This window comes from Panulirus ornatus, chromosome 73 (assembly GCF_036320965.1).
Source record: "Panulirus ornatus isolate Po-2019 chromosome 73, ASM3632096v1, whole genome shotgun sequence".
In the NCBI taxonomy this organism is placed as follows: Eukaryota; Metazoa; Arthropoda; class Malacostraca; order Decapoda; family Palinuridae; genus Panulirus; species Panulirus ornatus.
In genome coordinates, this window is record NC_092296.1 from 16,754,150 (window position 1) to 16,766,978 (window position 12,829).

The 12,829-nt window shown below is 40.4% G+C and overlaps 1 protein-coding gene across 1 annotated transcript in view; it reads left to right on the forward strand.

The window, feature by feature from the left end:
- The first annotated feature begins 353 nt into the window (after nt 1-353).
- The window catches only part of Remo (Remoulade), a 57,143-nt gene continuing 44,667 nt past the window's right edge, over nt 354-12,829 (forward strand). The window contains exons 1-4 of the mRNA XM_071661054.1: nt 354-2,136; nt 6,584-6,720; nt 7,077-7,544; nt 9,281-9,521. Of these exons, the coding sequence (XP_071517155.1) occupies nt 1,889-2,136; nt 6,584-6,720; nt 7,077-7,544; nt 9,281-9,521 (1,094 nt within the window). The 5' untranslated portion in view covers nt 354-1,888. The remainder of the gene's footprint in view (nt 2,137-6,583; nt 6,721-7,076; nt 7,545-9,280; nt 9,522-12,829) is intronic.

Here is a 12,829-nt window from a genome sequence, read left to right on the forward strand (position 1 = left end):
ATATATTTTTTTTTTTTTTTTGCTTTGTCGCTGTCTCCCGCGTTTGCGAGGTAGCGCAAGGAAACAGACGAAAGAAATGGCCCAACCCACCCCCATACACATGTATATACATACGTCCACACACGCAAATATATATATATATATATATATATATATATATATATATATATATATATATATATATATATATATATATATATATATATATATATATATATATATATATATATATATATATATATATATATATATATATATATATATATATATATAATTACCTCACTGGAGGGGGGATGTTATTTCATGTGTGGAGGGGTGGTGATGGGAATGGATGAAGGCAGCAAGTATGAATATGTACATGTGTATATATGTATGTATATGTGTGTGTATGGGCGTTTATGTATATAAATGCATATGTGGATGGGTTGCGCCATTCCTCGTCTGTTTCCTTGTGCTACCTCGCTGACACGGGAGATGACGATTAAGTTTATTAAAAAATATAGATATAGATTTATAGATAAAGATAGATATCTGGGAGTGGACTTGGCAGCAAGTGCAACCAGGGAAGCAGATGTGAGTCATGGGGCGAAGGTTCTAGGAGCGATAAAGAATGTTTGGAAGGAGAGAATGTTATTGCCGAGAGCAAAAATGGGTATGCTTTAAGGAATAGTGGTTCCAGCAATGTTATATGGTTGTGAGGCATGAGGCTATAGAAAGGGTAGTGCAGAGGAGGATGGATGTGTTGGAAATGTTTGAGGACCATATGTGGTGTCACGTGGTTTGGTCGAGTAAGCAGTGAAAGGATAAAAGAGATGTGTGGTTGAGAGAGCAGAAGAGGGTGTGTTGAAATGGTTTGGACCTATGGAGAGAATGAGTGAGGAAAGGTTGATAAAGAGGATATATGTCAGAAGGGGAGACAACAGGGATAAGCAGGAGACCGAATTAGAGATGGAAGGATGAAGTGAAAAAGATTTGAGTAATCAGGGTCTGAATATGGAAGAGGGTGAAAGGGATGCTTGGAATAGTGTGAAATGGAATGATTTGGTATACTGGGGTTGACGTACCATCATTGGATTAAACCAGGGCATTTGAAGCATCTGTGGTAAACCATGGAAAGGTCTGTAGGGCCTGGATATGGATAGTGAGCTGTGGTTTCATTGCATTACACATGACAGCTAGAGGATGGATGTGAGTGGATGTGGCCTTTTTTTATCTGTTTCCTGGCACTACCTCCCTGACACATGGGGTAGCGATGCTGTTTCCTGTGGGGTGGAGTGGCGCCAGGATTGGATAAAGGTGATTAAATATGAATATGTACATTCATATATATGTGTATGTGCATGTATATATTTATATGTATGTGAATGTTCGTATATGTGTGTGAGTGGATGGGTCCCTCTTCGTCTGTTTCCTAGTGCTACCTCACTGATGTGGGAAATGGCAATCAGGTATAATAAATGATTATAATAAACTTGAATTTTATTTTTTCATATATGTTCACCATTTCCCATGTCAGCAAGGTATTATCAAGAACGGCTGACAGAGCCTTCAAGGAAAAAATCCTCTCTTGACTTTCCTCTGTTCATCCTTTTGGAAAGTATTGCAGGAAGGGAGGATTTCCAGTTGCCCACTCCCGCCCCTCTTAGTCGCCTTCAACAACATGCAGGGAATACATGGACAGTATTTTTTCTCCCCAGTCCCCAATTCTTTCACTTTATTTATCCATCTCTTTTTCTTGCAGTTTTTAACTATATTACTGCATATCTGCTAATAACTCTAGTTTGCCATATAAGCATAAAATTTTTTTTGTTAATTGCCTAGATATTTTGATAATTGCTGAATTAGCTTGTCAGTGAATTATTATTTTCTCTCTCTAGATGGTCCAGGTATGTCTGTAGTAGAGCTGGAGCCAGGTCTTGATCAGGTGGTGTTTGCGGGGGACTCTTTACGTCTGCGATGTCGAGTGACAAGTGCTGAAGAAGGTCACCGTGTCTGGTGGGCTCGGGGAAATACTCGCCTCATGCCTAGAGAACCTGCCTCGAACAGCTCTGCTACCGTCACCAACTACCTTGATCAGCACCTGCAGCGTGAGGGAGCCATAATCAAGTATACTTTTCTGCCGGAGGCTATAGAGAGGTTTGTTCAGAACCATTAATCATGGTGTGAAGAATCTAATTGCTATCAGCTGCAAATGCTGGAAACAACATTATATTTCTTAGAGGGTATATTGAATCAGTAGTAAGGTAGACAGTAAATCATATAGATATATATTTATTTTTATTTATTATACTTTGTTGCTGTCTCCTGCGTTAGCGAGGTGGCACAAGGAAACAGACAAAAGAATAACCCAACCCACCCACATACACATGTATATACATATGTGTCCACATACGCACATATACATACCTATACATCTCAACGTATACATATATATACACATGTACATAATTCATAGTGTCTGCTCTTATTCATTCCTGTCGCCACCCTGCCACTCATTAAAATGACAACCCCCTCCCTCCGCATGTGTGCGAGGTAGCACTAGGAAAAGACAACAAAGGCCACATTTGTTCACACTCAGTCTCTAGCTGTCATGTATAATGCACCGAAACCACAGCTCCCTTTCCACATCCAGGTCCCACAGAACTTTCCATGGTTTACCCCAGATGCTTCACATGCCCTGGTTCAATCCATTGACAGCATGTTGACCCCGGTATACCACATCGTTCCAATTCACTCTATTCCTTGCATGCCTTTCACCCTCCTGCATGTTCAGGCCCTGATCACTCAGTCTTTTTCACTCCATCTTTCCACCTCCAACTTGCTCTCCCACTTCTCCTCGTTCCTTCCACCTCTGACACATATATCCTCTTGGTCAATCTTTCCTCACTCATTCTCTCCATGTGACCAAACCATTTCAAAACGCCCTCTTCTGCTTTCTCAACCACACTCTTTATATTACCACACATCTCTCTTATCCTTTCATTACTTACTCGATCAAACCACCTCACACCACATATTGTCCTCAAACATCACATTTCCAACACATCCACCCTCCTCCACACAACTCTATCTATAGCTCACGCCTCGCAACCATATAACACTGTCGGAAGCACTACTCCTTCAAACATACCCATTTTTGCTTTCCAAGATAACGTTCTCGCCTTCCACACATTTTTCAATGCTCCCAGAACTTTCGCCCCCTCCCCCACCCTGTGATTCACTTCCACTCCCATGGTTCCATCCGCTGCCAAATCTACTCCCAGATATCTAAAACACTTCGCTTCCTCCAGTTTTTCACCATTCAAACGTACCTCAACCCTACTGTACCTAATAACCTTGCTCTTATTCACATTTACTCTCAGCTTTCTTCTTTCACACACTTTACCAAACTCAGTCACCAACTTCCGCAGTTTCTCACCCGAATCAGCCACCAGCGCTGTATCATCAACAAACAACAACTGACTCACTTCCCAAGCTCTCTCATCCACAACAGACTGCATACTTGCCCCTCTCTCCAAAACTCTTGCATTCACCTCCCAAACAACTCCATCCATAAACAAATTAAACAACCATTGAGACATCACACACCCCTGCCGCAAACTAACATTCACTGAGAACCAATCACTTTTCTCTCTTCCTACTTGTACACATGCCTTACATCCTCGATAAAAACTTTTCACTGCTTCTAGCAACTTACCTCTCACACCATATATTCTTAATACCTTCCACAGAGCATCTGTATCAACTCTGCCATATGCCTTCTCCAGATCCATAAATGCCACATGCAAATCCATTTGCTTTTCTAAGTATTTCTCACATACATTTGTCAAAGCAAACACCTGATCCACACATCCTCTACCGCTTCTGAAACCATGCTGCTCTTCCCGAGTCTGATGCTCTGTACATGCCTTCACCCTCTCAATCAATACCCTCACATATATATATATATATGTGGTGGCTGATTCATGTGAGAAACTGCAGAAGCTGGTGACTGAGTTTGGTAAAGTGTGTGAAAGAAGAAAGTTAAGAGTAAATGTGAATAAGAGCAAGGTTATTAGGTACAGTAGGGTTGAGGGTCAAGTCAATTGGGAGTTAAGTTTGAATGAAGAAAAACTGGAGGAAGTAAAGTGTTTTAGATATCTGGGAGTGGATCTGGCAGCGGATGGAACCATGGAAGCGGAAGTGGATCATAGGGTGGGGGAGGGGGCGAAAATTCTGGGAGCCTTGAAGAGTGTGTGGAAGTCGAGAACATTATCTCGGAAAGCAAAAATGGGTATGTTTGAAGGAATAGTGGTTCCAACAATGTTGTATGGTTGCGAGGCGTGCGCAGGAGGATGGATATGCTGGAAATGAGAAGTTTGAGGACAATGTGTGGTGTGAGGTGGTTTGATCGAGTAAGTAACGTAAGGGTAAGAGAGATGTGTGGAAGTAAAAAGAGCGTGGTTGAGAGAGCAGAAGAGGGTGTTTTGAAATGGTTTGGGCACATGGAGAGAATGAGTGAGGAAAGATTGACCAAGAGGATATATGTGTCGGAGGTGGAGGGAACGAGGAGAAGAGGGAGACCAAATTGGAGGTGGAAAGATGGAGTGAAAAAGATTTTGTGTGATCGGGGCCTGAACATGCAGGAGGGTGAAAGGAGGGCAAGAAATAGAGTGAATTGGATCGATGTGGTATACCGGGGTTGACGTGCTGTCAGTGGATTGAATCAGGGCATGTGAAGTGTCTGGAGTAAACCATGGAAAGCTGTGTAGGTATGTATATTTGCATGTGTGGACGTATGTATATACATGTGTATGGGGGAGGGTTGGGCCATTTCTTTCGTCTGTTTCCTTGCGCTACCTCGCAAACGCGGGAGACAGCGACAAAGCAAAAAAAAAAAAAAAAAAATAATTTCCCAGGAATTCTCATCAAACTTATACCTTTATAATTTGAGCACTCACCTTTATCCCCTTTGCCTTTGTACAATGGCACTATGCAAGCATTCTGCCAATCCTCAGGCACCTCATCATGAGTCATACATACATTAGATAACCTTACAATCCAGTCAACGACACAGTCACCCCCTTTTTTAATAAATTCCACGCAATACCATCCAAACCCGCTGCCTTGCCGGCTTTCATCATCCGCAAAGCTTTTACTACCTCTTCTCTGTTTACCAAATCATCTCTCTAACCCTCTTACATTGCACATCACCTCGATCAAAACACCCTATATCTGCCATTCTATCATCAAACACATTCAACAAACCTTCAAAATACTCACTCCATCTCCTTCTCACATCACCACTACTTGTTATTACCTCCCCATTAGCCCCCTTCACTGAAGTTCCCATTTGTTCCCTTGTCTTATGCACTTTATTTACCTCCTTCCCAAACATCTTTTTATTCTCCCTAGAATTTAATGATACTCTCTCCTCCAACTCTCATTTGCCCTCTTTTTCACTTCTTGCACCTTCCTCTTGACCTCTCGCCTCTTTCTTTTATACATCTCCCACTCATTTGCATTATTTCCCTGCAAAAATCGTCCAAATGCCTCTCTCTTCTCTTTCACTAATAATCTTATTTCTTCATCCCACCACTCACTACCCTTTCTAATCTGCCCACCTCCCACGCCTCTCATGCCACAAGCATCTTTTGCGCAAGCCATCACTACTTCCCTAAATACATCACATTCCTCCCCCACCCCCTTACCTCCTTTGTTCTCACCTTTTTCCATTCTGTACTCAGTCTCTCCTGGTATTTCCTCACACAAGTCTCCTTCCCAAGCTCACTTACTCTCACCACTCTCTTTACCCCAACATTCTCTCTTCTTTTCTGAAAACCTCTACAAATCTTCACCTTTGCCTCCACATGATAATGATCAGACATCCCTCCAGTTGCACCTCTCAGCACATTAACATCCAAAAGTCTCTCTTTCATGCGCCTATCAATTAACACATAATCCAATAATGCTCTATGGCCATCTCTCCTACTTACATATGTATACTTATGTATATCCCTCTTTTTAAACCAGTTATTCCCAATCATCGGTTCTTTTTCAGCGCACAAATCTACAAGCTCTTCACCATTTCCATTTACAACACTGAACCCCCCAGTGACCATGGATGTGGAAAGGGAGCTGTGGTTTTGATGCATTATCCATGACAGTTAGAGACTGAGTGTGAATGAATTTGGCCTTTGTTGTCTTTTCCTAGCGCTACCTCACACACATGCAGGGGAGGGGGTTTTTCATTTCATGTGTGGTGGGGTGGCAACAGGAATGAATAAGGGCAGACAGTATGAATTATGTACATGTGTATATATGTATATGTCTGCGTGTATATACATGTATACGTTGAGATGTATAGGTATGTATATGTGCGTGTGTGGACGTGTATGTATATACATGTGTATGTGGGTGGGTTGACCATTCTTTCGTATGTTTCCTTGTGCTACCTCGCTAACGTGGGAGACAGCGACAAAGTATAATAAAATATATAAATGAATATATATCATTCAACTGAGTTATGTGCAGTGAAGTAAGTTATTGGGAAACAATTTTTAGTGTGGTATATAAACTTGTTGTTCTCTTTCCTCCTTCAAAGCTTGGTTGAAATCCATGAGCTGAATGGTACACACAGTGGGGAGTGGTCATGCCTGGTGCAGGGCAAGCAGGGTAACCACACCCGCACAGTCAGTATATATGTGATTGCCCATGATACGAAGTATTGCCCCATGAATGGTAAGCATGTGTTCTAGATGGGATTTGGATGCTGTCATGATTTAATCACTGATTCAATCCTGTTTTGTAAATGTTTAAATAATCTTTGATTCAGCTTGGTATCATGATGATGTCAGAATATGATGACATCATTACAGTATTTGGTCCTGTTATGTAAAATATTTTTAAAGTCTTTTCTTCTACATTGCATCTTAATGTTATAATTTAGTGATTATTGATAATAGTCATAATTTATGTCATTTTAATTTATTTGGGAATAAGATTTGTCATAATAAGCAATTTATCATGACTAATGTCTTTGACTAACAGTATTCAGTAGTACACCACAGTCTGACACATCATCATCATCATTTCAGTGACCAGCAATAATCGTGGATCATATGTTTGGTCCAGGACTGTGGCTGGGGTAACAGTAGAGTTGCCATGTGCTGGTTTAGTGCCGTCTCACCAACGAGGTCCCAAATTTTCAACCAGAACATCATCATCTGTACCTACCCTCCAAGTTGCTAAGCACACATGTGCTCTTGACGGATACTGGCATGAACTAGACACCTCAGATTGTCCCTTTGTATCAGAAACCACAAAGATCTTGGAACATTTTGCCTCAACAAATGTCTTTGCCAGCAAAACACGACTTGAAGACAGCACAAGAAGTTTGCGCAATTTTACTCGTGATGGGAAAATTCTGCATGATGCCATGGATATTGTGTTCTTAGCCAAAACAGTAGAGCAATACACAAATCTCTTAGGAACCCTTTCTGGTCCCAAGGAGACGGCTTTTACACTTGTTGACATCATTAGTGCCTCAATGGCAGCTACAAAAGGTTAGTTACCCTTAGCCAGTTATGCTACTTAGAATAAAGAATAAAGGTAATTATACAGAGAATTAAAGCACTGTTTCATCTGATAGAGTAGGAACGCATAGTGAAATCTAGTTGAACATGAAAGTTGTTATATTGTATGGAGTTAGAATGAAAATAATGTTTCATGTGATGGGATAGAAAAGTGACAGTGAAATCTAGTAGTAAAGAGGGTTAGAATAGTGAATGCCTCAGATTTTGTGCAGCTTTGTAGAGTAATTTTGAAAGAGATGGTGTTGATATCTTCGACAGTAAAAACAGAAGAATGCTGATAAACTTTCGTAGAAGATAAATATGTTAGCATACTTATACAACAGATTTTAAGAGATGCACTTAATTCAGTTCATGGTTACAATCAAATAAATGTAAGATGACCATCAGAGAGCATGGTTTATAATACTTTTAAATGCTGGAAATTCAGAATTTGACAGTGTAGAACCATATTCCAGAAAAATGTGCTATTAACTCAATCAGTCCAGTTGCAATTGTCATCAAACTTTTGATACTTAGCAACCTGTGATTTTCTGAGCATTGATTGCAACTGTGATGATTTTGGAGCACTAGATGTTCTGGAATCATTCAAGCCCATCTTAGACAGATGATTGAAAAAAATTAATTGCAAATTATTTTCTTGTAACCTTACCAGGGGGAATGGTAGCTATAAAAGACTACTGAATATGTTAGAGTTTGTAAAACATCGTGCTTAAGGTAGCTTGTTCACAGAGAGAACTGATACATGAAAAGTCACTGGGGTCTGTAGTAGTTAGGCTGGATGCAGAAGCTATTGCATGGAAATTTGAAAGCCACAGGGTTAAACTGATATTTTGTAGAATGACTGGTGTGAAGATAGTTTGCAATGACAGGAAAGAAATAGAGATTTAGACGAGCAGGAACTGCATTGCCTGAGTGAATTCTTATTTTTTGCGATGTCATTAAGATTTATATGACAAACAGGAAAGGATTTCCTTGGAATGGGTTTCCAAAGAAAATTGACTAGAGAAAAAACATGGTAAAAGAACATCATTGGATATGAGTCTGGCAGGTAATTACTTTCAGCTCACTGGATGTTCATACTGTAACTACACACAGAATAGGCACTGAGAAGACAGTGTAGAAAAAGACGTGATTGATACGAATACTCTTTCTACCATTATTAACATTCTTTTTCACCCCCGTACTGTAGATCATTTTATGATATGCTACATTCCAGACTTTATACTCTCCTTGAAGGATACATACACAGATTTTTCTTTCTTGTTTCACTATTTTGTTGCTACCTTAATCAGGCACTGCTGCTCTGCAACAGTACCTCCAGTTTTCTTCACCTTTCTTGCTGAAGCAACCCTCAGTATTTTTACACAGTCTCGTTTCTTTGTGTAAGAAAGTTGCTTCTTATTCATTATAGTTCAGCCAAAAATCAGAACTCCAGTGATTATTTGAGACGTTGCCATTTTGGATGCTTGATACACATGAGGTTGTAGAAATAATTTATATCCCAGATTTTTTTTTTTTTTTTTTTTTAATATTCTGAATGCTTCCCAGAACTGAAAGTATTTTCAGTTAGGTAGATTGAGTTGTAGTTTTAGTTGTAATACATCATTTAATGTATAAATGATGCACTTCATATTATAACTCATGTAATTTTTCTACTTTCTTTTATCCACTGGAATAAGTGTATCATAAAAGTTCCCTTTTTCCAGAGTTACTGCATACAGCGGAGGTCTTGGATGGTGCCTGTCAGCGGCTGTTGAAGTGTCTGTGGGATGTTGCATCATATTTTCCGTCTCTGAATCATGCTGCTTTTCCCCACATAGAGATGCACCAGTTCAGTAGACAGCCAGAAACCTTCTCGGGCCTGACCTGTAACTGGTACAGACGTAGCCTACACTCAACGGAGAAACACTTCCGTTGTAATACTAACAATTACTCCATGTATTATAGGTATGGTAATGAATCTCTCTATTATAATACTGTAATTCTGGATTGTTAATGTAATTTTTTAATGTGGCTGTGTATTATCAGAAACTTTTCTCCCTATTGCGTCTGCTGCATCAAATACCTACTACACCTCAAATACACATCCTTCACCCATGCCAATAGTGTAAAATTGAAACATGAGCTTTTACATTTATATAGATGTTTCTTCCTTTTTCTATTTCCACATAGTTGATTCTCCAGGTGAGACAGTCTTCATTCACACTGCCTATATACACAAAATGCATACATTCCATTTAATCCTGAATCATACCTCAGGCATTCCCCGTATATACTCAATAGCTCCAGCTGATTTTCTTGCTGCATCTGTCAGTTCCTTCCAGAGCTATCAATACACCTGTGATAGGGCTTCACTTGCCCAGATGGTAATCTGTACTGAACTTTACTCCCACATATAGCTCCCAGGTCTTGACGATTCAGAGTGATATTACATTGTAATATCCAATATCTTTCCAAGAGAGAAGCCTTACTTTTGCTCTCAAACACCTGCGGCAGAAGCATCCTACATACATCATCAAAGCAGCCAACCATTTTATCAAGTCATCCATGGATACAGTTAACAGCATGGCATTATCAACATACAATTGTAGCAACTACCTATGTGTTTTACTAGATTTACTGCTGCACCACCAATCAACCCACTACCTTTTGCTTATCTCATGGAACACCCCATCTATAAAAACATTAAACAGCCGTGGTGACAGCACATTACTTTGAACACTCTTACATTAATTTCAAACCTCTTGGATGTACCACCATTTGTGGTACTACTCCATGGTGTTCTTGTCATGGATTATGCTGAAACTTTTGTCATGGCCTTCAGCCTCTCCAAAGCATTTTCCTTTGAGGTTTCTTTTCTCTTTGTTCCCTAATGCATAGATTACTCTGCTGTAGTTCTGTTGTGGTAGTCATGGTTGGAGCAACTTCCCTCTTACATCTTATCGACACGGGTGTCCCTGAGTTTTGTCCCATTGCCCACTTCCCTTCATAAATGATTTACTCTCTCCAGCTTCAAACTCTGTTTGCTCTTATGCTGATGATTAAAGTTTACACACTTCAGCTTAATTTCCCTACCCTACCCTTCATATATGTTCTCCCTCTCTCATACTTAACATACCGCTGCATCTCAGAACGGGGAAGCAGTGACCCATTTACATTTGATAGTACTGATGATACAGCGCTGGTGGCTGATTTGTGTGAGAAACTGCAGATGATGACTGAGTAAAGTGTGTGAAAGAAGAAAGCTCAGAGTAAATGTGAATAAGAGCAAGGTTATTAGGTACAGTAGGGTTGAGGGACAAGTCAATTGGGAGGTAAGTTTGAATGGAGAAAAACTGGAAGAAGTGAAGTGTTTTAGATATCTGGGAGTGGATTTGGCAGCGGATGTAAGAATGGAAGCGGAAGTGAATCATAGGGTGGGGGAGGGGATGAGAGTTCTGGGAGCATTGAAGAATATGTGGAAGTCAAGAACATTATCTCGGAAAGCAAAAATGGGTATGTTTGAAGGAATAGTGGTTCCAACAATGTTATATGATTGCGAGGAGTGGGCTATAGATGGAGTTGTGCAGAGGAGGGTGGATGTACTGGAAATGAGATGTTTGAGGACAATATGTGGTGTGAGGTGGTTTGATCGAGTAAGTAATAATGAGGTAATAGATTTTATTTTTCATACTATTCGCCATTTCCCGCGTTAGCAAGGTAGCGCTAAGAACAGAGGACTGGGCCTTTGAGGGAATATCCTCACCTGGCCCCCTTCTCTGTTCCTTCTTTTGGAGAAAATAAAAAAAAAATGAGAGGGGAGGATTTCCAGCTCCCCACTCCCTTCCCTTTTAGTCGCCTTCTATGACACACAGGGAATACGTGGGAAGTATTCTTTCTCCCCTATCCCCAGGGATATATATATATATATATATATATATATATATATATATATATATATATATATATATATATACCTATCCCCCAGGATATATATATATATATATATATATATATATATATATATATATATATATATATATATATATATATATATATATTTTTTTTTTTTTTTTTTATACTTTGTCGCTGTCTCCCGCGTTTGCGAGGTAGCGCAAGGAAACAGACGAAAGAAATGGCCCAACCCCCCCCCCATACACATGTACATACGTCCACACACGCAAATATACATACCTACACAGCTTTCCATGGTTTACCCCAGACGCTTCACATGCCTTGATTCAATCCACTGACAGCACGTCAACCCCTGTATACCACATCGCTCCAATTCACTCTATTCCTTGCCCTCCTTTCACCCTCCTGCATGTTCAGGCCCCGATCACACAAAATCTTTTTCACTCCATCTTTCCACCTCCAATTTGGTCTCCCTCTTCTCCTCGTTCCCTCCACCTCCGACACATATATCCTCTTGGTCAATCTTTCCTCACTCATTCTCTCCATGTGCCCAAACCATTTCAAAACACCCTCTTCTGCTCTCTCAACCACGCTCTTTTTATTTCCACACATCTCTCTTACCCTTACGTTACTTACTCGATCAAACCACCTCACACCACACATTGTCCTCAAACATCTCATTTCCAGCACATCCATCCTCCTGCGCACATCTCTACCCATAGCCCACGCCTCGCAACCATACAACATTGTTGGAACCACTATTCCTTCAAACATACCCATTTTTGCTTTCCGAGATAATGTTCTCGACTTCCACACATTTTTCAAGGCTCCCAAAATTTTCGCCCCCTCCCCCACCCTATGATCCACTTCCGCTTCCATGGTTCCATCCGCTGCCAGATCCACTCCCAGATATCTAAAACACTTCACTTCCTCCAGTTTTTCTCCATTGAAACTCACCTCCCAATTGACTTGACCCTCAACCCTACTGTACCTAATAACCTTGCTCTTATTCACATTTACTCTTAACTTTCTTCTTCCACACACTTTACCAAACTCAGTCACCAGCTTCTGCAGTTTCTCACATGAATCAGCCACCAGCGCTCTATCATCAGCGAACAACAACTGACTCACTTCCCAAGCTCTCTCATCCCCAACAGACTTCATACTTGCCCCTCTTTCCAAAACTCTTGCATTTACCTCCCTAACAACCCCATCCATAAACAAATTAAACAACCATGGAGACATCACACACCCCTGCCGCAAACCTACATTCACTGAGAACCAATCACTTTCCTCTCTTCCTACACGTACACATGCCTTACATCCTTGATAAAAACTTTTCACTGCTTCTAACAACTTTC